Genomic DNA, 22,435 nt, shown 5'->3' on the forward strand with positions numbered 1-22,435 from the left:
TGGTTAAAGTCTTGCGCTAGGACCCAGGAGACCAGGGTTCAAATCCCCACTCAGCCATGAAGCTCACTGGGTGACCTCAGGCCAGCTATCTACCTCACAGGGCTGTTGTGGGGATTAACTGAGGACAGGGAGAAGAACCATGTACGTCACCTTGAGTTCCTGAGAGGAAAAAGGTGGGGTATAAATGGACTCCCTCAGGAGGTTGTGAGCTCTCCTTTTTAAGCAGAGGTTGGATGGCTATCTGTCATGGATGCTTTGATATCCCTGCATTGCGGGGGGTTGGACTGGATGACACTTGGGGGGCCCTTTCAACTCTATGAAACTATGAAATGCAAAAAGGCAGCAACCATTTTGCACGGTGGTTCTGTGAACAGAGCATGCATAAGCCCACCCCGCCCTTGTTCTGACATCTTCCGGGTCTAAAATGACCCACATGTCAGCGGTCGCATGTCAGTTAGATGTGCGCAAAATGGCCGCCGCCTGTAAATAAATCCATCTCTCTTTCTTAAAAGAGGAGTTGATTGTTCAGCCACTCTGGGAACTGCAGCTCTATGGGGGGGGGGCATGTTTCATAACAATTCTCAGCACCGTTAACAAACGACACTTCCCAGCATTCCTTGGAGGAGGAAACCATGACTGTTTACAGTGGGATCATAGTGCCTTAAAGTTATGGTGCGGGGATGTGGCCCAAGCCCTCATTCCCGAATGGAAGCAGCTCCTTACCAGCCCACTCCGGCTGGGTCTTCCCCCGACGGAGGAGGCCACCGAACTGACGGAGCTGATGGAGGAGCTGCTGGGGCTGTGGGTCAAGGCCGAGACGCCCATGGCCATTCGCTTGCTCTTCTTGGCTTTGGCCGGGCTGGTGGATGGGAAGCCGATGCGGATGACCTTGTGGATGGGAGCAAAGAGGCCGAACTTGGGCGGGCACTGGAAATACCTGGAGTTGAAAAGAAAGGCAGAGGTTACGTTCCTGCTCTACGCTTCTGGGTCCCCTACTTGGGATCCCAAAACACAGTCGGTGCTGCGGTCATTTTTGTCCTGATAGGCTTTCCCAGCTGGATAAATGGATCTTTGCCATTATACCTATCTTGTATTGCCCTCATTGTTTAATAACAACAACAACAACAACAACAACAACAACAACAACAACAACAACAACATCATTTATTGGAAAGGATTTGCTGAAATGGATAATTGACCTAGAATACAAAAAAGGGAGGTGGGAGGAGGTCAAGGAAATAAGCTAATGAAAGATTAGTAATGAGGAGATTTGATGCATTTTTCTTTGTGTTTTTGTTTTTGTTTAACGGATTCTATTTCTCTGTTTTGTTTTGTTTTTCCTTTTTTTATATTGTGATGTGTTGTTTTGCTTTTGTTTAATGTGGCATTTTTTACTTTTTCTTTCTGTAATTTTTGAAACTTTAATAAATATTTTTAAAAAAACAAAAACAGTAATATCATTTATTATATTTGTATACGGCCTTTCATCTGTAGATCCCAGGGCATCTTCATCATCATTTATTATTATCATTTGTTAAATTTGTATACCACCCGTCATCCATAGATGCCATGGTGGCTCACAACGTAAAATTACAGTATAAAAAGCAAAACATCCTATAATAAAAATAAGAACAAAAACAAACCAAGAATCCGCCCTCCCTCAACACATTAAAAAGGGCATCGGATGTCAATCAGCCAAAGGCCTAGTTGAAGAGGAACGCTTTTGCATGGTGCCTAAATTTTGAAGGCACCAGGCGAACTTCTCTGGGGAGAGTATTCCACAAACAGGGAGCCACAACAGAGAAGGCCTGTTCTCGTGTTGCTACCCTCTCGTGGAAGAGGCACACAAAGAAGGGCCTCAAAGGTTTGCTGTTTTTGTGTTTTCAATTATCTGTTGTGCACGTTGCCTTGAGATAGTTGTTCAGAAGGCAATTAATAAATTGATGGTGATGGTGATGATAATAATAGACTTTCAACAATGGCTAGGAAAAATGAGAAGTCTACAACCTCAAAAAAGGGGGAATGGGAGAGGAAGAGGGGGAAACCTTGCTCAGGCCAGTTCTTAAAACTCTCCTTATAATACATAGCCCTGGTTATACAGATCCCAACTGCCTAGGAAAACAAGCCCACCCAAGAAAAATGAACATACACACACCACCAAAAAAATATCAGATGTGGCAGCAGAGCAGATGACAGCGTCTGGGACAAGAGGGCTACTCCTTTTCTCAGGCAGCTCAGCTGACTAAATAAGCTGTTAGTGATGTATCACTGAAAAGGCAAGTGAAGATCTCTGCAGGCACGCCAAACATCTCACCCAGATGTGAGCAGCTGTTCCAGAGCGCCGCCTCAAAATCTGCACAAAAGCAGCTGGCAGCTGCCCCAAATTCTCTGCCTGTGGGAGGCAGAGCTGGGGAATTGCAGAGCTGAGGGCTAAATGGGTGTTCCAAATCCTTTGCAAGCAGCTGTTTATGGTTGCCATTTCCAAGCAACTTTGGATGCCTCTCAGCTAAAGCATCTCCTTCGGCTGGTTGCCAGGGAGACGGATCCGCAGAGGTGTCAGAAAATCAGGAAACCTCCAGGCATCTCTGTTTGCCCTGGGCCTCTCCCCATAAGTGTCCGGTCTGAGAGTGGCTTGATACACCTGATTCTCGACTGTGGTGGTCCAGGCTACACCACTTCATAAAATCTTTGGCACATAGAAACCTAGACCATCATGGTAGGTCAGAAGTGCGCAGGATGTTTTTAATTCACTTCTCTATCCCCTTGGTTGTAATATATGTATGTGGGGTTTATTGTCTGTTTGGTTGTAAGTCACTTTAGGTTGCCCTGGGTGATTTAAGTGACTAACAAATTCAGCAAATAATAATTTATACGTGAGAAGGATTTCTAAAATGTGCATCTGTTAGTTTGCAGAAACATTCCGGGCTTATCCTCACTTACCTTTCTTCTGCTTTTTCCAGGCACAATTTGCGCTTAAAAGCTCTGTGTCCAAGCACATACCATATTTTTCCATGTATAAGACGCCTCCATGTATAAGGCGACCCCTGTTTTTTGAGTGCAAAATTAATAAATAAACAATTGCAACATTCTGTCTATAAGATGACCCCCAATTTTAAACTTTAAAAATTTGGGGGGGAAATATAGTCTTATACACGGAAAAATACAGTACTTTTTTGCTCTGAAGTTTTCCTTGCGAAAACCCAGAGCGGACGGCGATCACCGGGAAACGTGGATTGACATTGACTCTGATTGGGCACTAAGGAGTGGGTTTTCACAGGAAAAGCTCCGGGGCAAAAGAACAACCCTGCACACACGGACACTGCTCACCCAGGCTGTGGCGCCCCCTACCTTGTTCCGGCAACAGCTCCATCGTTCTTCCCCAAAGGTTCGTCCAGCTCCACCCCACACCACTCCCCTTTGGCAAAATCCGTCTCCCCCACATATCGCACAACGCCAGTTTTTGTTCCGCCAACCTGAAAAATCATATGGGGGGAAGAGGAACCAAACAAAACATTTTACAAAGGTTTTTTTAAAGACATAAACATACAGAAAGGAAAAAAAAGATTAAGATAGAATCAAAGGTAACTTGGGGTCAGAATAAGAAGCTTGACACAACTCCAAAGCAATTCTGAGATGCTTCACTGATTTTGACACTAATTTGGTTGGTTTTCAAATTGCAAAAAACAAAACAAAAACAAACCAGCTCTGGCAGAATATTGGCCCTGGCCACTGTTACCAGAGAACAAGAGGGAAACAGAACTTTGCAGTTTATGGTATCTAATTTCACTTTTGCATTTGCTCACGTTAACATAATATTCTAACAGATTGGTCAAGATAATCACATCTAACAAAGTTTGTCGTTTTCCTCTCCATTGATTTTCGACTTAACAATATATAGGCACCACCCAAAAAGATCATGAGACAATGATACCTGAACCACGTTGGGAGATGAAAGTGTTTTATCTGAGCTTTTTTAAAAAAGTTATGAGATCTAAGGAATCGAGCATTCATCCCAATTTGCTCACATAAAGCTTATGAGGATATTAGACAAGCGCTAGGTACACCTCAGGGACGCAGGTGGCGCTGTGGGTTAAAGCCTCAGCGCCTAGGGCTTGCCGATCGAAAGGTCGGCGGTTCGAATCCCTGCGGCGGGGTGCGCTCCCGCTGCTCGGTCCCAGCGCCTGCCAACCTAGCAGTTCGAAAGCACCTCCGGGTGCAAGTAGATAAATAGGGACCGCTTACCAGCGGGAAGGTAAACGGCGTTTCCGTGTGCGGCTCTGGCTCTGGCTCTGGCCAGAGCAGCGATGTCACGCTGGCCACGTGACCCAGAAGTGTCTCCGGACAGCGCTGGCCCCTGGCCTCTTAAGTGAGATGGGCGCACAACCCCAGAGTCTGGCAAGACTGGCCCGTACGGGCAGGGGTACCTTTACCTTTACCTTTAGGTACACCTCAGCAGCTTCAAATTCAGTAAAGTTGTTTCTCACACCACCCCAGATGCATTTCAAGTTGAATTTTCACATTGCTGTACAAGGCAGGGTGGGGATTTCTTCACCTGGTGAGCATTACTGACTTGTTCCCCCGTCTGCAATTCCTGTCTCCAAATCTCATCTGGGCATGTGTAACTGTTGTCTCAATTGTCCACACCTCAGCTTAACTGCAAGGGATGCAGGTGGCGCTGTGGGTTAAACCACAGAGCCTAGGACTTGCCGATCAGAAGGTCGGCGGTTCAAATCCCCATGACGGGGTGAGCTCCCACTGCTCTGTCCCAGCTCTTGCCAACCTAGCAGTTCGAAAGCACGTCAAAGTGCAAGTAGATAAATAGGTACCACTCCAGCGGGAAGGTAAACAACGTTTCCGTGCGCTGCTCTGGTTCGCCAGAAGCAGCTTAGTCATGCTGGCCACATGACCCGGGAGCTGTACGCCGGCTCCCTCAGCCAATAAAGCGAGATGAGCGCCGCAACCCCAGAGTCTGCCACGATTGGACCCAATGGTCAGGGGTCCCTTTACCTTTACAGCTTAACCACAGCTTCTGTTTTTAATCAGATGGAAGCTGGATCGAAGGAAAACGCATCATAGAGGGGCATTTCTCCAGAAACTGCAGGATGAATTTGGATCGTCGCTAACATCATGTCCGCTTGGCTTCAAACACTGCAGTGCTGTGAGGTCAGCGCCCTTAACAAACTCCAGTCCCCAGGATTCTCTGGGGGAAGTCGTGACTATTAAAGCGGTCCAAGCACTTTGAATGTATGGTGTGGATTTGACCTCAGGCATCAGATTCCAAGGGGCAGTGGGTTCCCCACTGGCCCATCTGTTGATGGACAGGGCTACACTATCAGTCCTGGCCTCTCTAAAGTAGGCTGCGGCCTGACTATCAGGCTATGCACGCACTCTACATTTGAAGCACATTCAAAACACACAAACCCTCACAGAACTCTGGGAACTGAAGATTATGGGTTACTGCAAACTGTGACTCTGGGAGGGGTCTACAGTGCTTGTAATTCTTTGGGGGGGGGGAAATGTGCTTCCACTGTGCTTTCAAGTTGTAATGTGTATGTAGCCTGAATGTGAAAAGCAGCTTTATGAGAAACATAGGAAAGCTGAGTTTTTTGCTACTCCATCTTCCAGCACAACCATCAAATTGGTTTAGTTTAAAAAACAAACAAACAAACAAATCTATCCAAGTACATTTCAAAACTCCATGTTTATTATTGATGGGGTTTTTAAATTGTCCCACTGCTCAGCAATATATATACACAGCGGTACCTCAGGTTACAAACACCTCGGGTTACAGACTCCACTAACCCAGAAATAGTACCTCGGGTTAAGAACTTTACCTCAGGATGAGAACAGAAATTGTGCGCCGGTGGCGCAGCGGCAGCAGAAGGCCTCATTAGCTAAAGTGGTACCTCAGGTTAAGAACAGACCTCCAGAACGAATTAAGTTTGTAACCAGAGACCTTCGACTCCTAAGGCATTTGGGAGACGAGGTACGACTGTGTGTGTGTGTGTGTGTGTGTGGATCCCAGGGTGGCAGTTGCTCCCCTCAAGCTAACAACCTAAAAAGGTATGGCAGGAAAGGAAAACTGATTGGGAGGGAGGAAGAAATAGGCAAGCTCAGATGCACGTTCTTAGTTGCAAGTTTCTCTAATGTCCATTTGGGATGTAAATGTTCCAGGAGGGGAGGCTAGTCTCTCAAGCTGCATTTATCTTCCACACAAGCAGCACAACAGACCAGTCCGGAGTGGCAGCTTCCCTGCCCTGCAGGCACTCTCGGGCAGACAGTTAAACCAATAATGATGGCTTTAGGCCACTAATTCCATGGCCCCACTAGAACCCGGCTGCAGATGCCATTTAGCCACAGGGTGCAGACCCAGGAATGAAAGCGTAGCAGCAAACACAGAAAAACAAACAGATGAACACCGTCTGACCAGTAAGCAGATTTATTCATCTCCATCATTTCTGCAAATGCTGCTCAAATAAATGCGTATGGGGGTGGGGAGGGGCTCTGTGTTTGATTTAAAAGCCACTGACAAGTTTGATCCCTCTGCTAGTAGGATGGGCTCATTGAATGCAAGATATTTGCTGACTGCAACGGGGTGGGAGAATCCTGTGTACGGAAGTCATGGCCTTCAAGTGAGGTGGTTTCATTCAAGGGCAGAGAGACTGAGGGAGACACTTTCTCAAATGATTTGCAAGCTGCTAGACTATATTGCTAAGGTCCCGTTGTCTGAAGACAAACAAGTCTGCCAATTGCTGAAGCTAAGCAGGTCTCAGCCCGGATTGGGGAACCATCTGGGCACATGAGAGGCAGTGTGGTGCAGTGGTTAAGTGTGTCAGACTAGGTACAGGGGGTCAGCAAACTTTTTCAGCAGGGGGCCGGTCCACTGTCCCTCAGACCTTGTGGGGGGCCGGACTATTTTTTTTTTGGGGGGGTGAACGAATTCTTATGCCCCACAAATAACCCAGAGATGCATTTTAAATAAAAGCACACATTCTACTCATGTAAAAACACCAGGCAGGCCCCACAAATAACCTACTCATGTAAAAACATGCTGATTTCTGGACTGTCTGCAGGTGGGATTTAAAAGGTGATTGAGCCGGATCCGGCCCCCGGGCCTTAGTTTGCCTACCCATGGACTAGGACTTAGGAGACCTGGGTTCAAATACTCACTCAGTCATGAGGCTCACCAGGTGACCCTGTGTCAGTCACCACCACTCTGCCTAACCTACCTCACAGGGTTGTTGTAGGGCATTAAATGAGGAGAGGGAGAGGCCATGCATGGGATACAAATGCAATAAATATAAAATAAAGTAGAAGTCTGTCACCTGAGGGTTCCATGACGAAAGGGAGGAAATAAGTGGAGATAAACATCTGAAAACAAGCCTTAAGACCTGCTGGTTACTAGATAGGACATGTTGGCTCAGGGCTCAGAAGAAACTATTTGACAGCTCGAACACAGACGGGGGAGGAGTAAAATACCTGAGTTTTGCAGCTGGCTAGAAGAAGTGGATCAGGATAGCGAGGGCGGATCAAAACACTGCACATTTAAATCAGGATGAATTCAGGCCAAATTGCTCACTGCCGTGTAACTGCCCCAGAAACAAATCAGAACAAATGCCCAGTGAAGAACCAACTTTGTGTGAGGCTCCCGACCCAAAAGACAACAACAGCAACTCTCACTTGAAAGTAAGGAGAATATCTTTATTCAGGTGAATAGCGCTACAGGCTCAGGACCCAGTGGTCAGGGATGATGGGAATTGTAGTCCCAAAACATCTGGAGGGCCAAAGTTGCCTATGCCTGTTCTAAACACAGCCTGGCCAAGTTTTTTCCCTTCTAGAACTTAATTACATTCTGCAAAGCAGGGTGAAGCCTTCCCAAGATGTCAACACACACAGAGAGAAAGAAAAAAGCCCACAGCTGAACGAGAGGCAGAACAGAAGAAAGGAATTCCAAGTGTGCCTCTTGAGCAGCAATGGGAAAATAATCCCTTTTGGAAGCCAAAGGGAGAAGGGAAACCTTGAATTACCGTGTCTCGTAATTGCAAGGCTGTCGCTGCTCCAAGACCGCCCACATTTTCCTCCCAGACATGAGCCACTTAGAAGTACACAAGCTGGGTGGGATGTACTGCAAGGACAGCATGCTGGGTATGGTAGATGCCCTGGTTCAGTGGCAGAGCATCTTTGCACGCAAAAAGATCCCAGGTTCATCTCCAATGGCATCTCCAAGCAGGAAATGTCCCCCGCCTGAAATCCCTGCCAGTCCCTGCCAGTCAGGGATAGTCGATCACAGACAGATCAATGGCCCAGCTTCCCATGGTTGCACAAAGAAGTCAACTGGGGCGAAGGAAGTCAAACCTCCTAACCTATTTTTAATAAATAATAATAATAATAATAATAATAATAATAATAATAATAATAATAAATTATTTATACCCCGCTGGGTTTCTCCAGCCACTCTGGGCGGCTTCCAACAAAACACTAAAATACAGTAACCTATTAAACATTAAAAGCTTCCCTAAACAGGGATGTCTTCTAAAAGTTTGGTAGTTACTTTTCTCTTTGACATCTGGTGGGAGGCCGTTCCACAGGGCGGGTGCCACTACCGAAAAGGCCCTCTGCCTGGTTTTGCCATTGAGGCTCAGTCCTCGAGAACCAAGGGTCAGTGTTCCTCTGCATGTACAGAGCAGCCTCCTCTCACAGGGATGCTTCAACAGCAACTGTTATAGTCTACGATTTAGGGCTCGCTTGGTTTCTGGCCCCTGCCCCTGGTAATTCAACCCTGTTTTTGCCTTTTGGAGATGCCTCGTCAACAATGTGTTGGTCAGAATTGCTGGCAATTGTACGCTGCGGCTGGACTGTTGGTGGAGACGATTGCCAGCATGTAATTCTGGTGCACAGAGTGCCCAGAGACTACAGGGCCTGGTTCAAGGTTCTGGCATTAATTGACAAGGCCCTGAGCAACTTGGATTCAGTATGCCTTGGGCGTTGCCTGGTCTTTGTACACCTGCCCCATCACTGAGGTCTTCAGGGGAGTAACTGTTAGTGGTTGCCCCACGGCTTGGATGCATGGCTCATTAGTTGGCTAGAGAGTGTGGTGTTCATAACACCAAGTTTGCAGGTTCGATCCCAACATGCGACACAGTTGGAGGGAGTGATAGGAAAATCAGCACCCTTGGCGCCCCAAAGCCTACGAAAGTGACTAACATTGGCACAGGGAGGGGTTTGGCTGCCTGAGATGCAATACTTTCCAACGTCTCACAGACAAGAGGCCTTCAGATGAACTATAATTATACTCATTCTAAGGTCACCAAGAGTCTAATTTAGGAGTTCCTTTCTCCCTCTTGTGGTTGCCATTCTCGCTACAAACTCAACATTGGGGATTTCCTGAAGTTAAAGTGTTGCAAAGGAAAAGAGATGAGTGTGGATACACATGATGTTGCTACAGCAAAGTACTGCCAAGAGAAGTCCACCCCAAATCTCTATAGACATGCAGGGGTCAGCAAACTTTTTCAGCAGGGGGCCGGTCCACTGTCCCTCAGACCTTGTGGGGGACTGGACTATATTTTGGAAAAAAATAATGAATGAATTCCTATGCCTCACAAATAACCCAGAGATGCATTTTAAATAAAAGGATACATTCTACTCATGTAAAAACACACTGTTTCCTGGACCATCCACTGGATGGATTTAGAAGGCAATTGGGCCGGATCCAGCCCACGGGCCCTAGTTTACCTACCCATTCACCAGAGTCTGCAATTCAGGCGTTGCCACAGTGGTGCCAGGGGGCACACATTTTCCAGCATTTTCCTAGGTGCCCTTCCTACTCCCCTCTCACCCAAAATTAGGCTTGAAAATTAGGGTTGCCAGGCCTCCAGGTCTAACCTGAAGTCTCCATGTTTGCCTGGCCCCTTCCAGGGGGCAAGTGGGGGGCTGGAATCTCCCACCGGAGTGTCCCTGTTCAGGGTTTGAGCCTGCTGCAAACATTTTGCTGCAAACATCTGGTGCAAGCCCAGCGAAAGAGACAAGTGCAGCCAGTTCTCTGCAAACTAAACCCCAGAAAAAAGTGTTGTCGTCCTTCCCCCCCGCCCCAGTGTGTAACCTTGGCTGTCATCTCCTTTTCCAGCTAAATACTAATGGCTCTGAAACACTATGCAGCATCGAAACCCACAAGCATTGCCTCTGCAGTAGAGAGTGAATGCACTCAGCCCATCTGCAAGAGAAACCCCAAACCTGAACTCAGAGAGAGCCAAGAAGGCAATTATGAGCTCTCACACACACACACACACACTTAATGGGGGGGGGGGGACTCTATGCAAAGAGGCTTCTGAACAGTAGCCACAAAGAAAGATAAGAATCGCCAAAAAGCAAAGTAGTTTCCTTCTCATCCAGCCCCAGATTAAAATAATTATTTTATAGCCAAATCCTCCCTCTGGCTCTTCAACAGCATGAACGATTGACTTACATTTCTGTTGCACCAAGGAAATGGACATCGTTCTGCCTTCCTGCCTGTTTCACAAATATATGCATCTTTCTGCACACTTTCCCCTATGAGGAATGTTCCCTGTTAGATAGATAGCAACTGTGTGTGTGTGTGTGTGTGTGTGTGTGTCTAAAATCAATAAAAAGGCTCTGCTTGCCTCACCTCAAAAAGGACATGGAAGAGTTGGAAAAACTTCAGAAAAGGCCAACCCAAATGTTCGTGCATAGCCAGAGATTGGTCCCCCTTCTAATTTTACAATTCTACTGGCTGTCTCTCTAATTTTGCATTATGCCTCCCTCACCCCTAACAGACCCTCAAAAGCAGCTACTTTGTCCCCCAGGACTCTCTCAAATCTCAAAATGTGCCCTCCGGCCAGAAAAGGTTGGCAACCACTGGTTGTAAGCTCTGTAGGAAAGGGATCGAGCTCCCTTTGTGCTCAGCAAACATGTTCATGCACATTGGTTGGATCTTTATAAAATTAAAATTAAATATTTGATGGCGCACAGAGTTTTTGGTTTGTTTGTTTTTGAAGTCTGGGTTCTTTTTAAAAACTACTCTAGAGAAAAGGCCCTCTTTTGCCATATCCATCCCCAGCAGAAAGCCCAGAAGACAGACATGTGGCCTAAATAAAGCCTGGCGCAGGGGGGAGACAGTCGTAACATTTGAACTTCCCCTGCAGTTTTCGAATTGTGTCTCCAGAAACATTATTTCCCTCGCCTGTTTCCAATTTACTGCAATCCCTTTCCCTTCCACCCTCCCTGCTCTCAACTCCAGAGCAAAAGAGGTCTCTTGTTCTCTTGGGGCTGGTTCAGATTGAGATCCATTCTTGCATTTTTAATCTTGTATTACCTATTTGTTCATTTATTACATTTGCACCCCGTTCTTCCTCCCAAAGTCGCCCAAGGCACCAAACATCAAGATAGTAAAACAGTATTGCAGGGCAGCAGCTGAAGAAGGAGCAAAAAGGGTTTTCTTGTGTGTGTGTTTCTTGTGGCTGATTAGCTGCTCTCCCTGTGCAAAGGTCAGAGGGGGCAGGGTTTCTGTTGAGGTAGGTGATTAGCTGTGGGAGGAGCTTATCAGAGCTTGTAGGGCAGCGGCTGAAAAAGGAGCAAAAAGGGTTTTCTCCTGTGTGTGTTTCTTGTGGCTGATTAGCTGTTCTCCCTGTGCAAAGGTCAGAGGGGGCAGGGTTTCTGTCGAGGTAGGTGATTAGCTGTGGGAGGAGCTTATCAGATCTTGCAGGGCAGTGGCGCGCGCCTAGAGGCGTGCGCAATGTGATCCATCTTTTAGATTTAGGTGAGCTAGTCTCAAACGTTTGTTGGGGGAGACCTAGGTTTTTTTTGGGGGGGAGTTATTTGTCCTGTCTTCACGCTTTTTATGATGGAGGACCGCTGTAGTCACCCTCAATGACACGTTCTCAAGATGCAGGGTGAGGGAACAGCTGCAGTCGCCTGCGGTTCCTGCGCAATGTTTGCCATCTTGCCAAAGGTTGCAGGCAGCTTTACCTGCAGCAATTGCATGTTGATTGCCCTCTTAGAAGACAAAGTCCAGCAACTGGAGGAACGTGTAGCTACGCTCCAAAGAATTAGAGAGCTGGAGCTCTTCTTGGAAGCAACAGAGCACACCGTCTCCACCAAGGAGGAGACAGGGGACTCCCCTGAGAAGGAGGCTAGTTCACCGACACAGGAGCCAGATATATGGAGAAACGTGACTCAAAGAAGTAGGAGGCCCAGGGTTCGCTCTGATTGTTTAGAAATACACAATCGCTTTGAGGTCCTCTCCCCTAGCATGGAAGACGAAGAGCAGACTCCATTTGAGGATCTCTCCCTCATTACAGTCGATCAGGTATATGAAGACGAGCAGCAAAGTCTGTCCTCAGGGAATGTGCAGGCAACCTTGGAACGAACAGCTCACGGAAGAACCCCGACCAGACCTAAGAAGAGGCGAGTAGTGGTGATAGGGGATTCCCTACTGAGGGGAACAGAAGCAGTGATCTGTGGGCCTCACAAGATGTCTCGGGAAGTGTGCTGTCTCCCCGGGGCTAAGATCCAAGATGTAACTGAACGACTGCAAGGAATCATAAAACCCACTGACAAATACCCCTTCCTCTTGGTTCATGTGGGAACCAATGACACTGCAAGCAATAGCCTCCAGAAGATCAAAAGAGACTACGGGGCTCTGGGCAGGAAACTGAAGCAATTAAATGCACAAATTGTCATCTCATCTGTCCTCCCAGTTGAACGACGTGGCCCAGGGAGAGAGGGGGAAAATAGTGGAAGTGAACAGCTGGCTTCGCAAATGGTGGAAACAGGAACGGTTTGGATTCTTAGATCATGGACTGCAGTTTCTTGAAGATGGACTTCTGGCAAGTGATGGGCTGCACCTCAAAACGGTTGGGAGGAATATTTTTGCCAAAAATCTCAGAAACCTCATCAGGAGGGCTTTAAACTGACTAATGTGGGGGAGGGAGACAGTGCTCCTGAAGGTAGGAGTCTATCAATTGATGAAGATGATCATCCAAATGTCATAGACCAAATGGAGCAAACAGCACGCAGACCTAGTGGTGGGAGGGAAAAATCCTTAAATAAGAGACACGGGGGAATGATTAATGGACTTCAATGTCTGTACACTAATGCGCAAAGCATGGGAAATAAACAAGATGAGCTTGAGCTCTTGGTACAGCAAACTAAATATGACATAATAGGCATCACTGAAACCTGGTGGGATAAGTCCCATGATTGGAATGTTATAATGGAGGGATACAATCTATTTCAGAGAAACAGACCAGACAAGAAAGGAGGAAGAGTGGCGTTATATGTCAGGGATGTGTATACCTGTGAAGAGATCCAAGATTTAGAACCTCAAAGCCAAAGTGAGAGCATTTGGGTCAAAATTAAGGGAGAGAAGAATAACAGAGACCTCATTGTGGGAGTTTACTATAGATCCCCAAGCCAAACGGAGGACATAGATGATGCCTTCCTGGAACAGATGGCCAAGCATGCAAAAGGAAGGGAGATAGTAGTAATGGGCGACTTCAATTACCCGGATATTTGCTGGATGTCAAACTCAGCCAAGAGCATAAGGTTAAACAGATTCCTCACTGGCCTTGCAGACAACTTCGTTGTCCAGAAAGAAGCAACAAGAGGAACAGCCATTTTAGATCTGGTCCTAACCAATGTTGATGACCTGGTTAGTGGGGTAGAAGTGGAAGGATCATTAGGCGCGAGTGATCATGCTCTTCTGAAGTTTACTATACAGCGGAAAGGAGCAGCCAAGCATACTAGGACTCAATTTCTTGACTTTAAGAAAGCCGACTTCATAAAACTTAGGGAAGTGCTGGGTGAGATCCCATGGACAGTAATACTAAAAGGAAAGGGAGTTCATGATGGCTGGGAGTTTGTTAAGAGGGAGATAGTAAAAGCACAACTTCAGGCAATACCAATGAGACGGAAACATGGAAGGTGCCTAAAGAAGCCAGGGTGGCTATCTAAAGAACTTTTAACTGAGTTAAGATTAAAAAAGGATGTGTACAAAAAATGGAAAAGGGGGGAAACCACCAAAGAGGAATTCAAACAAATAGCCAGCACATGTAGACACAAAGTCAGAAAAGCTAAAGCACAGAATGAACTCAGGCTTGCTAGAGAGGTTAAAAGCAACAAAAAAGGCTTTTATGGGTATGTTCGTAGCAAAAGGAAGAACAAAGAAACAGTGGGGTCACTCAGAGGAGAAGATGGTGAAATGCAAACAGGGGACACAGAAAGGGCTGAACTCCTCAATGCCTTCTTTGCCTCAGTCTTCTCCGATGAAGAAAACAATGCCCAACCTGAAGAATTTGGAGCAAATGATTCAGCAGAGGAAACACAGCCCAGAATAACTAAGGAGATAGTACAAGAATACTTGGCTAGTTTAGATGTATTCAAGTCTCCAGGGCCAGATGAACTGCATCCAAAAGTATTAAAAGAACTGACAGATGTGATCTCAGAACCACTGGCAGTCATCTTTGAGAATTCCTGGAGAAAAGGCGAAGTCCTGGCAGACTGGAGGAGGGCAAATGTTGTCCCTATTTTCAAAAAGGGGAAAAGAGAGGACCCAAATAATTACCGCCCAGTCAGTCTGACATCAATACCAGGGAAGATTCTGGAGCAGATCATTAAGCAAACAGTCTGTGAGCACCTAGAAAGGAATGCTGTGATCACCAATAGTCAGCATGGATTTCTGAAAAATAAGTCATGTCAGACTAACCTGATCTCACTTTTTGACCGAATTACAACCCTGGTAGATGAAGGGAACGCAGTGGATGTAGCCTACCTTGATTTCAGCAAGGCATTTGACAAGGTGCCCCATGATATTCTTGTAAAGAAGCTGGTAAAATGCAGACTTGACTATGCTACCACTCAGTGGATTTGTAACTGGCTGACTGACCGAACCCAAAGGGTGCTCATCAATGGTTCCTCTTCATCCTGGAGAAGAGTGACTAGTGGGGTGCCACAGGGTTCTGTCTTGGGCCCGGTCTTATTCAACATCTTTATCAACGACTTGGATGATGGACTCAAGGGCCTCCTGATCAAATTTGCAGATGACACCAAACTGGGAGGGGTGGCTAACACCCCAGAGGACAGGATCACACTTCAAAACGACCTTGACACATTAGAGAACTGGGCCAAAACAAACAAGATGAATTTTAACAGGGAGAAATGTAAAGTATTGCACTTGGGCAAAAAAAAAAATATGAGAGGCACAAATACAAGATGGGTGACACCTGGCTTGAGAGCAGTACATGTGAAAAGGATCTAGGAGTCTTGGTTGACCACAAACTTGACATGAGCCAAGAGTGTGACGCGGCAGCTAAAAAAGCCAATGCAATTCTGGGCTGCATCAATAGGAGTATAGCATCTAGATCAAGGGAAGTAATAGTGCCACTGTATTCTGCTCTGGTCAGACCTCACCTGGAGTACTGTGTCCAGTTCTGGGCACCACAGTTCAAGAAGGACACTGGCAAACTGGAACGTGTCCAGAGGAGGGCAACCAAAATGGTCAAAGGCCTGGAAACGATGCCTTATGAGGAATGGCTAAGGGAGCTGGGCATGTTTAGCCTGGAGAAGAGGAGGTTAAGGGGTGATATGATAGCCATGTTCAAATATATAAAAGGATGTCACATAGAGGAGGGAGAAAGGTTGTTTTCTGCTGCTCCAGAGAAGCGGACACGGAGCAATGGATCCAAACTACAAGAAAGAAGATTCCACCTAAACATTAGGAAGAACTTCCTGACAGTAAGAGCTGTTCAACAGTGGAATTTGCTGCCAAGGAGTGTGGTGGAGTCTCCTTCTTTGGAGGTCTTTAAGCAGAGGCTTGACAACCATATGTCAGGAGTGCTCTGATGGTATGTCCTGCTTGGCAGGGGGTTGGACTCGATGGCCCTTGTGGTCTCTTCCAACTCTATGATTCTATGATTCTATATTATATTATTATTATTGTGGTCCTGAGCCATAAATAAGGTCCTGGCCTTTTAAGTATGCTACTGGACAGAGCCGAAACATCCAGCAGCCATATTCAAGAGAAATCTTCTGCACTACGTATATGGCATGAAGACCAGCGGCACTTCACCGTCAAATGAGCTGCCGTTTTCCTTCCACTGCAGAACACAGAGCATTGGCGCAGCAGCGGCTCCTCCCAACCCGTCCTATCCAGCCTCCCCAAAAAGGCTACGGTCTGCTCCTGTCTTCCCTAGTGCCCCGTGAGCATCTCTCTGGATCAACCTCCCCCAATCGGCCAGCCGTGATTCTTAGGTTAGAGCAGGGGTCTGCAACCTTTAAGACAAAAAGAGCCACTTGGACCCGTTTCCGAAGGAAAAAAAAACTGGGAGCTGCAAAACTCGCCATTATAAAAATAACTTTTTTGTCACTTTTTTATTATTTCTTTGTTTGACCCCTCAGAATTACTCCTCCTCATAGAAATAAACATTAAATTAACAAGTTACCTTTTTTTGTGTGCGTGTTCTTCACTCCCCTTCAAAACAGTGAGCAGCGCACATGCCCCCTTTCAATGCAGTGACCAGCGTACATGCCCCTTCAATGTAGCGGGCAGGCGGGCGGGAAGGTGACGTCGGGACGGTGCGTGACTAACGCACACACCGCCCCATGCGACGTCACAGCCAGTACAGCGCCCACCACAGTGGGGAGTGTCGGGGCGCACAATGCGCCTCCTCCCCTCGCTAGTATCTGCCTCGGAGCCGCGGCAAAGGTGTAAAAGAGCCACATGCGGCTCCGGAGCTGCGGGTTGCAGATCCCTGGGTTAGAGCAAGAGAGGGACCCAGGCATTCCACGCAACCAAGGTCTGTGTCGGGAGGCAATTCTGGTGAGACGGATAAAAACTGTTCTCTGTCCATTTTCTCCACACCCCGCATAATTTCCACTTTTCTCCTAAATGCTACAACCAGGGCCTGATTTAGGTATGATGAGGCCCTAAGCTCCGGAAGGTAATATGTCCAGTTGCCCTTTGTCAATAACAAATTGTCGTCGTTAATGTGTTGAATATATGCTATATGGTAATCTATGGACCTAATAGGTATCTAAAGCCATTTGTACATGTTGCCATGCAACCAGTCCATGCAGAATGTAGGCACCCTATATATAGAAATGAGCAAACCTGTGATATTTTAGGGAGCAGGCTAGCAGGCGGGGCCCATTACTTACATCATAAGAGCCTATACAACACAAAACCCTGTTGCTGTATGTAGGTTTTATTTTATTTGTTTTTTTATCTTATATTTTGGAAATGTACATCCAGTTGTTGTTTTTCCTTTAATTTTTTTGTGGCCCCCACAAGAGTGGGGCCCTAAGCTATAGCTTGTTTAGCTTATACATAAATCCGGCACTGGGTACAACCTTTCAGCGTTGTTGCTCCATCCCCCTGACTACTCTGGTTGCCTTTTCTGATTCTTCCCCACCTCCTCGATATCCATCTTTAGGTGAGGCAACCAAAGCTGTACACTTGGCCTTGTGTGACAATTGCCTCTTTGGCTTCATAAAGGCTAGCACCCTCCCCCTGAAGACTGGAGTTCATAAGGATTAAGTTTTGCCCACTGGCCCTCATCCAACCAGCTCCTGATTCCAAGCAACGACTGAGGAATTCCAGCACCGCACTGGGATTTGAGGAGGAGGAAGAAGAGAACAGCAAGCGGGTTGTCACCAGCATACTAATGACATGGAAAACCAAATCGACTGACTAGACACTCCCCTGCCAGTGGTTTCTAAATGTCCACATAAAAGCATGGTGCAGTGGTTCTAGGGCTGGGCGATATCTGGTTTTCAACAGCGTAATATATCACCAGCTAAACATCACAATATATCACGATGTCTGAAATAAGGATGGAGCCATGTAGAGGCATTGGGTGGCTTCACAGTTTTTCCCACATTGTGATTTTTTCATAGTGCACACGCGTGCGCACACACACACACAATGATTCATGATATATTGCCAGGTCAAAAATCATGAAACCAATATCACGATATGGACTTCAAACTGGTTTTGGACAATATATCGATATACAGTGGTCCCTCGGTTTTTGAACGTCTCCGTTGACGAACGTTTCGGTTTTCGAATGCAGTAAACCCAGAAGTAAATGGTTCCATTTTCGAGCATGCCTCGGAAGTCGAACGGCTTCTGCTGAGTGTATATACAGTGGTACCTCTGGATACAAATGGGATCTGGAGCCCCGTTTGTATCTAGAAGCAAATGTAACTAGTGACGGCACATCTGCGCGTGGTGCTTTTCGCCGCTTCTGCACATGCACGTGACATCATTCTGAGCATCTGCGCATGCGCAAGCAGCGAAACCCGGACGTAAGGCGCTCTGTTACTTCTGGGTTGCCGCGGAGCGCAACTCGAACGCACTCAACCCAAAGCGCATTCAACCCGAGGTATGACTATATGTTATTTTTCTCCATTTTCTTTATTAAGTTTTCAGACCATCCTTTGCACCTCGGGTTCCGGAACTCAAACAGTCTTCCGGAATGGATTATGTTTGAAAACCGAGGTACCACTGTTATCGCCCATCCCTAAGCGCTTCACAAACCATGGGCCTCTTGAATATCGCTGTGAGTCTCAGTGGCTGCCCCCTTGCCCTGCAAGAAACCAAAAGGCCTAACTTTTAAATGGTTAAAGCCTCAGTTTGGAATGTTCTAATGTCTAGAAACCAATCTGATCCAATCACAAACCAATGTACATAGGACAGCCATGTTGCAGGATCAGCAGCAGGTACCCTCAGATCCTGGCGACACAGGAAAGTTGCACCCACAGAACTTCCATGATGGAAGGTTTTCCACTTTGCACGCTGCCAGGTTCTTCATTCTCCCAAACAGTCCCTGGTGCTGTTTTAAGCCCACTTAACAGCAAAGTCCCATTTTAGAAATGATAAGTTATCTGTTCTCTGATGAACGCACTCGTTTGACCGAAAGAGATGTTTCCACTTGGCAGCCTCAGTAAAAAAGAAAGAATTGTTTCAGGTTTCACCACTGGTTGCCACAGTGATGATTTTAAATTCGAAAAACTCATTGCTATATTTGGCTATTACTGAAAAGGATCACCTCAGCTCACACGTACCCACTCAATCACTTCAGTTTGTGGAATGGGCAGGTTTATGAGTGCCATGTAATGTTCATTCCACACTTGGAATGAATTCATCTTTCTTTGTGGAACTGATGGAACTTCTTGCCCATTGTAGGCAAATTCACTGCATTGTTTTCCGCGCCTACTAAAAAACCGAATTCTCCAGGCAAGCCTACCCAGACGTGTTATTTTAGCGCAAATGTTTATTTTAAAACCGCTGATTATATTTATATTTGGGTAAATTTTACGCCAACGTGTTTTCAACATGAGATTTTATCAGTATACTTTTACATTTTGTTAAAAACCGTTTAGAGGTTTTTGTTGAGCGAGCAGTTACATTAAAAAAAATCTGTCATTCTTCATTTCGGTTTTAAATCTAAGATTTCTTCTTCTTATTGTTAGTCTGAAATACAAAGTTTGGGAGCTTATATTTCTGAAATCTCTTCTCCACCCCACCCCCGCTTGTTGGAAAGTTGCAATGGCCACTAAACAATCGTTCCTTTCGGCCAACAACAGTAAACGGCCAATTTATTTACTGTTATTAAATAAATAATAATATTTTAAAAAATGTATTAATATGACATTTTTCCATCATCTGTTTGGGAGTCACTCAATTTGTCACAATTTCAGAATCCTGAGGCAACATTTCAACCTCTCCGAAAAGCTGATGTGGAAAGAAAAGACTCACCAGGACGCGGTCTCCAAGCCGGAAGTCTTTGTCCCCTTTCTTCACCGAACCGCTGTCCGAGAGGTTCGACCCGGACTCGTTCCCCGTTTTCATTGTGCTGTTGAGGACGCTTTCCCTGAGAGGGATGATGCGCGTGGAGAGAGGCGGGGTGGACGTCCCCGAGTGCAGGGACAAGTTCTGAGCCGTCAGCGACTCCACGGAATGCGCATCACTTCCGGAACCCTCCGCGGTGGGCTGGCGGGTCAGTTTGGAAGGCCTCGTGAAGATCCCCTGCAGGGGCTGGCACTCAAAGTAGCGGACCCCACCCACCGAGCCATCGTTCTTCCCCACCGGGTCATCCAGCACGACGCCCGCCCATTGTCCGGGCGCAAACTGAGTCTCCCCCAGGTATTGCACCACGCCTGGCTTCACTCCGTTCACCCAGACACGTTCTCCCACCACGAAGTCCCCCAGGAAGTCATCACCCACCTCGGTGACTTTGGACCCTGCGGTCTTCTCGGGGGCAGCTGTGGAAGAAGAAGAAGAAGCGGAGGCCTGCTTATGCAGAGGCGACCCTGTAAAATAAAATAAAGGGACATGAAAACAAAGCCTTCAAGCAAGGAAGGGCCCTATTAATGCCTGCCCTGGAGAAGAGACGATCAAGAGGGGGCATTTATTTTAATTGTTTCACACCATCGCGGAAGAAGAAGAGGTCCCAAGGATCATTTTGTACAGTGCCATATTAGAAGCAAAAAAACTTGTTTTGATTAATTGGAAGAGCCGCAAAAAAGGAACGCACTTTCTATCATATGTGGTGGTATGTAAAAGAACAAAAATGACTTATAACGAATTGAAGAAAATGCTTTAAGATAACCTTTAGGGATTGTGAATATAGAGATTCTGAAGGACCTTTAAAATTTGCTATTGTATGCCACAACTGCAGCCAGAATGGCGCTTGCCCACAGGTGGGAAGAAGATGCTATGCCAACAAAGGAAAAGTGGTTGATTAAATTGATGAATTCTGCTGAAATGTCAAAACAGACGGGTGTAATAAGAAACCAAGAGAAAAAGAAATTTATTACAGAATGGGAAAAATTTGAAGAATATCTGAAAAGTTCTGGCATGCAAATAAGTTCCTTAGTAGGATTAACTTAAATCAAGCAGTTAAAAATACAGTGGTGCCTCGCAAGACGAAAAGAATCCGTTCCGCGATTCTCTTCGTCTAGCGGTTTTTTCGTCTTGCGAAGCAAGCCCACTGACGGCTTAGCGGCTTAGCGGCTTTTAGCGGCTTATCAGCTTAGCGGATAAGCAGATAAGCGGCTTAGCGGCTTAGAAAAGGGGGGGAGGAAAAAAAGTCGGAAAAACTCGCGAGATATTTCGTCTTGCGAAGCAAGCCCATAGGGAAATTTGTTTTGCGAAGCACCTCCAAAACGGAAAACCCTTTCGTCTAGCGGGTTTTCCGTCTTGTGAGGCATTCGTCTTGCGGGGCACCACTGTATTACTAAGATAAAATAATAACTTAAAAATGGAGTAAAGTGGAATATGCAGTGTTAAAAATCTAAAGTAGAAAAGGAACCACAAAAGGGGGGGAGGGAAGTCAAGTATGTCACTGTATTCGAAATATGTGTTTGCAAGGTGTGTATTTGGAATCTTGTGAATAATGAAAAATATATTTTTTTAAAAAGGGGAGAGGGGAGAGAAGGGATGGGAATCAAACTTGGGTACCAATTCTTAAATTCAAATGTCTGAAGAGTTGTGACACCGGATACTGGAGAAGATTTGTTCCCTGTTGTTGCTGTACCCAACAGGTGTAAACAGCAGGGAAGAAGATTAGGGGGAACAATTCCTATCAGCAAGAGCTGTTCAGCTGCCTCAGGAGGTGATGGGCTCTCCTTCGACAGAGCTATTTAAGCAGAGGCTGGGCAGCCATCTGTTGGGGATGCTGTTGCCGCATCGTGCACTGAGCAGCGGGTCAGACTACATGACCCCCGGAGGGCCCTTCCAAACCTCTGATCCAATTATTCTAGCTCATGCTCTGCCGCTCCCCATTTCCTACAGCTCTGTAAAGGAGTTTAAACGGGCCTGACAGATTCCCCCTTCCAACTCCCAAGGCGGCCAACACGCCAACAGCAGTGCCTGGGGATCAAATTGGAGGGGGGGAAAGAAAGGTGTTATGCTTCAGCTGGTGCCAGGCATCCTTCAGGAGGTTTCTGCACTTATGAGCATTAGGTTTTAAAGCACAGGTGACCTTCAAATTTACAGGTATGCAACGGGAGGCCTGTGGCCAAAAGAATCTGGCCTGCAGGCAAAAGTGGCAGCGGAAAAATCCTTAACCATTTGGGGGAGGAAGTGTGACAAGAACAGGGCAGCTTTAACTCCCCTCCCCACCCCACCAACATTTCCCATCGGCGTCCGAATCTCGCGTTTAATCCTGTTAGGCCTGTGTGACGGGTCTGTGCCAAGACGGCCAGCTGTCAGGCGGTGCAGAATGGGCCACGTAGCAGCCCAGTTTCCATGGTTATCTGGTAGAGATGGAGGGGGGGGGGGGAACGAAGCCTGGATTCTAAACACCACAAATATCAGACTTTCTCCAAGACCCATGTTTGGGGAGGGGGGCGTGTGTGAACAGCCCAAAGGGGTACTTTGCAAGGTGGTGAGGGGCAAGGGCAAATAGTCTAAAGATCC

At 46.6% G+C, this 22,435-nt stretch overlaps 1 protein-coding gene across 5 annotated transcripts in view; it reads right to left on the reverse strand.

Moving 5' to 3' along the window:
• CLIP2 (CAP-Gly domain containing linker protein 2) overlaps positions 1–22,435 on the reverse strand; it is an 81,777-nt gene that overhangs the window by 30,172 nt on the left and 29,170 nt on the right. For all 5 annotated transcript variants that reach the window (XR_013833496.1, XM_079955454.1, XM_079955457.1 and 2 more), the window contains exons 3-5: positions 19,772–20,325; positions 3,349–3,473; positions 724–937 (exon numbers count right to left, since the gene is read on the reverse strand). Coding sequence is in view for 4 of the 5 variants with exons in the window: in XM_079955454.1 (XP_079811580.1) it covers positions 724–937; positions 3,349–3,473; positions 19,772–20,325 (893 nt within the window). In the remaining variant the exon portion in view is untranslated. The remainder of the gene's footprint in view (positions 1–723; positions 938–3,348; positions 3,474–19,771; positions 20,326–22,435) is intronic.

This window comes from Podarcis cretensis, assembly GCF_951804945.1.
Source record: "Podarcis cretensis genome assembly, chromosome: 15".
NCBI lineage: Eukaryota > Metazoa > Chordata > Lepidosauria > Squamata > Lacertidae > Podarcis > Podarcis cretensis.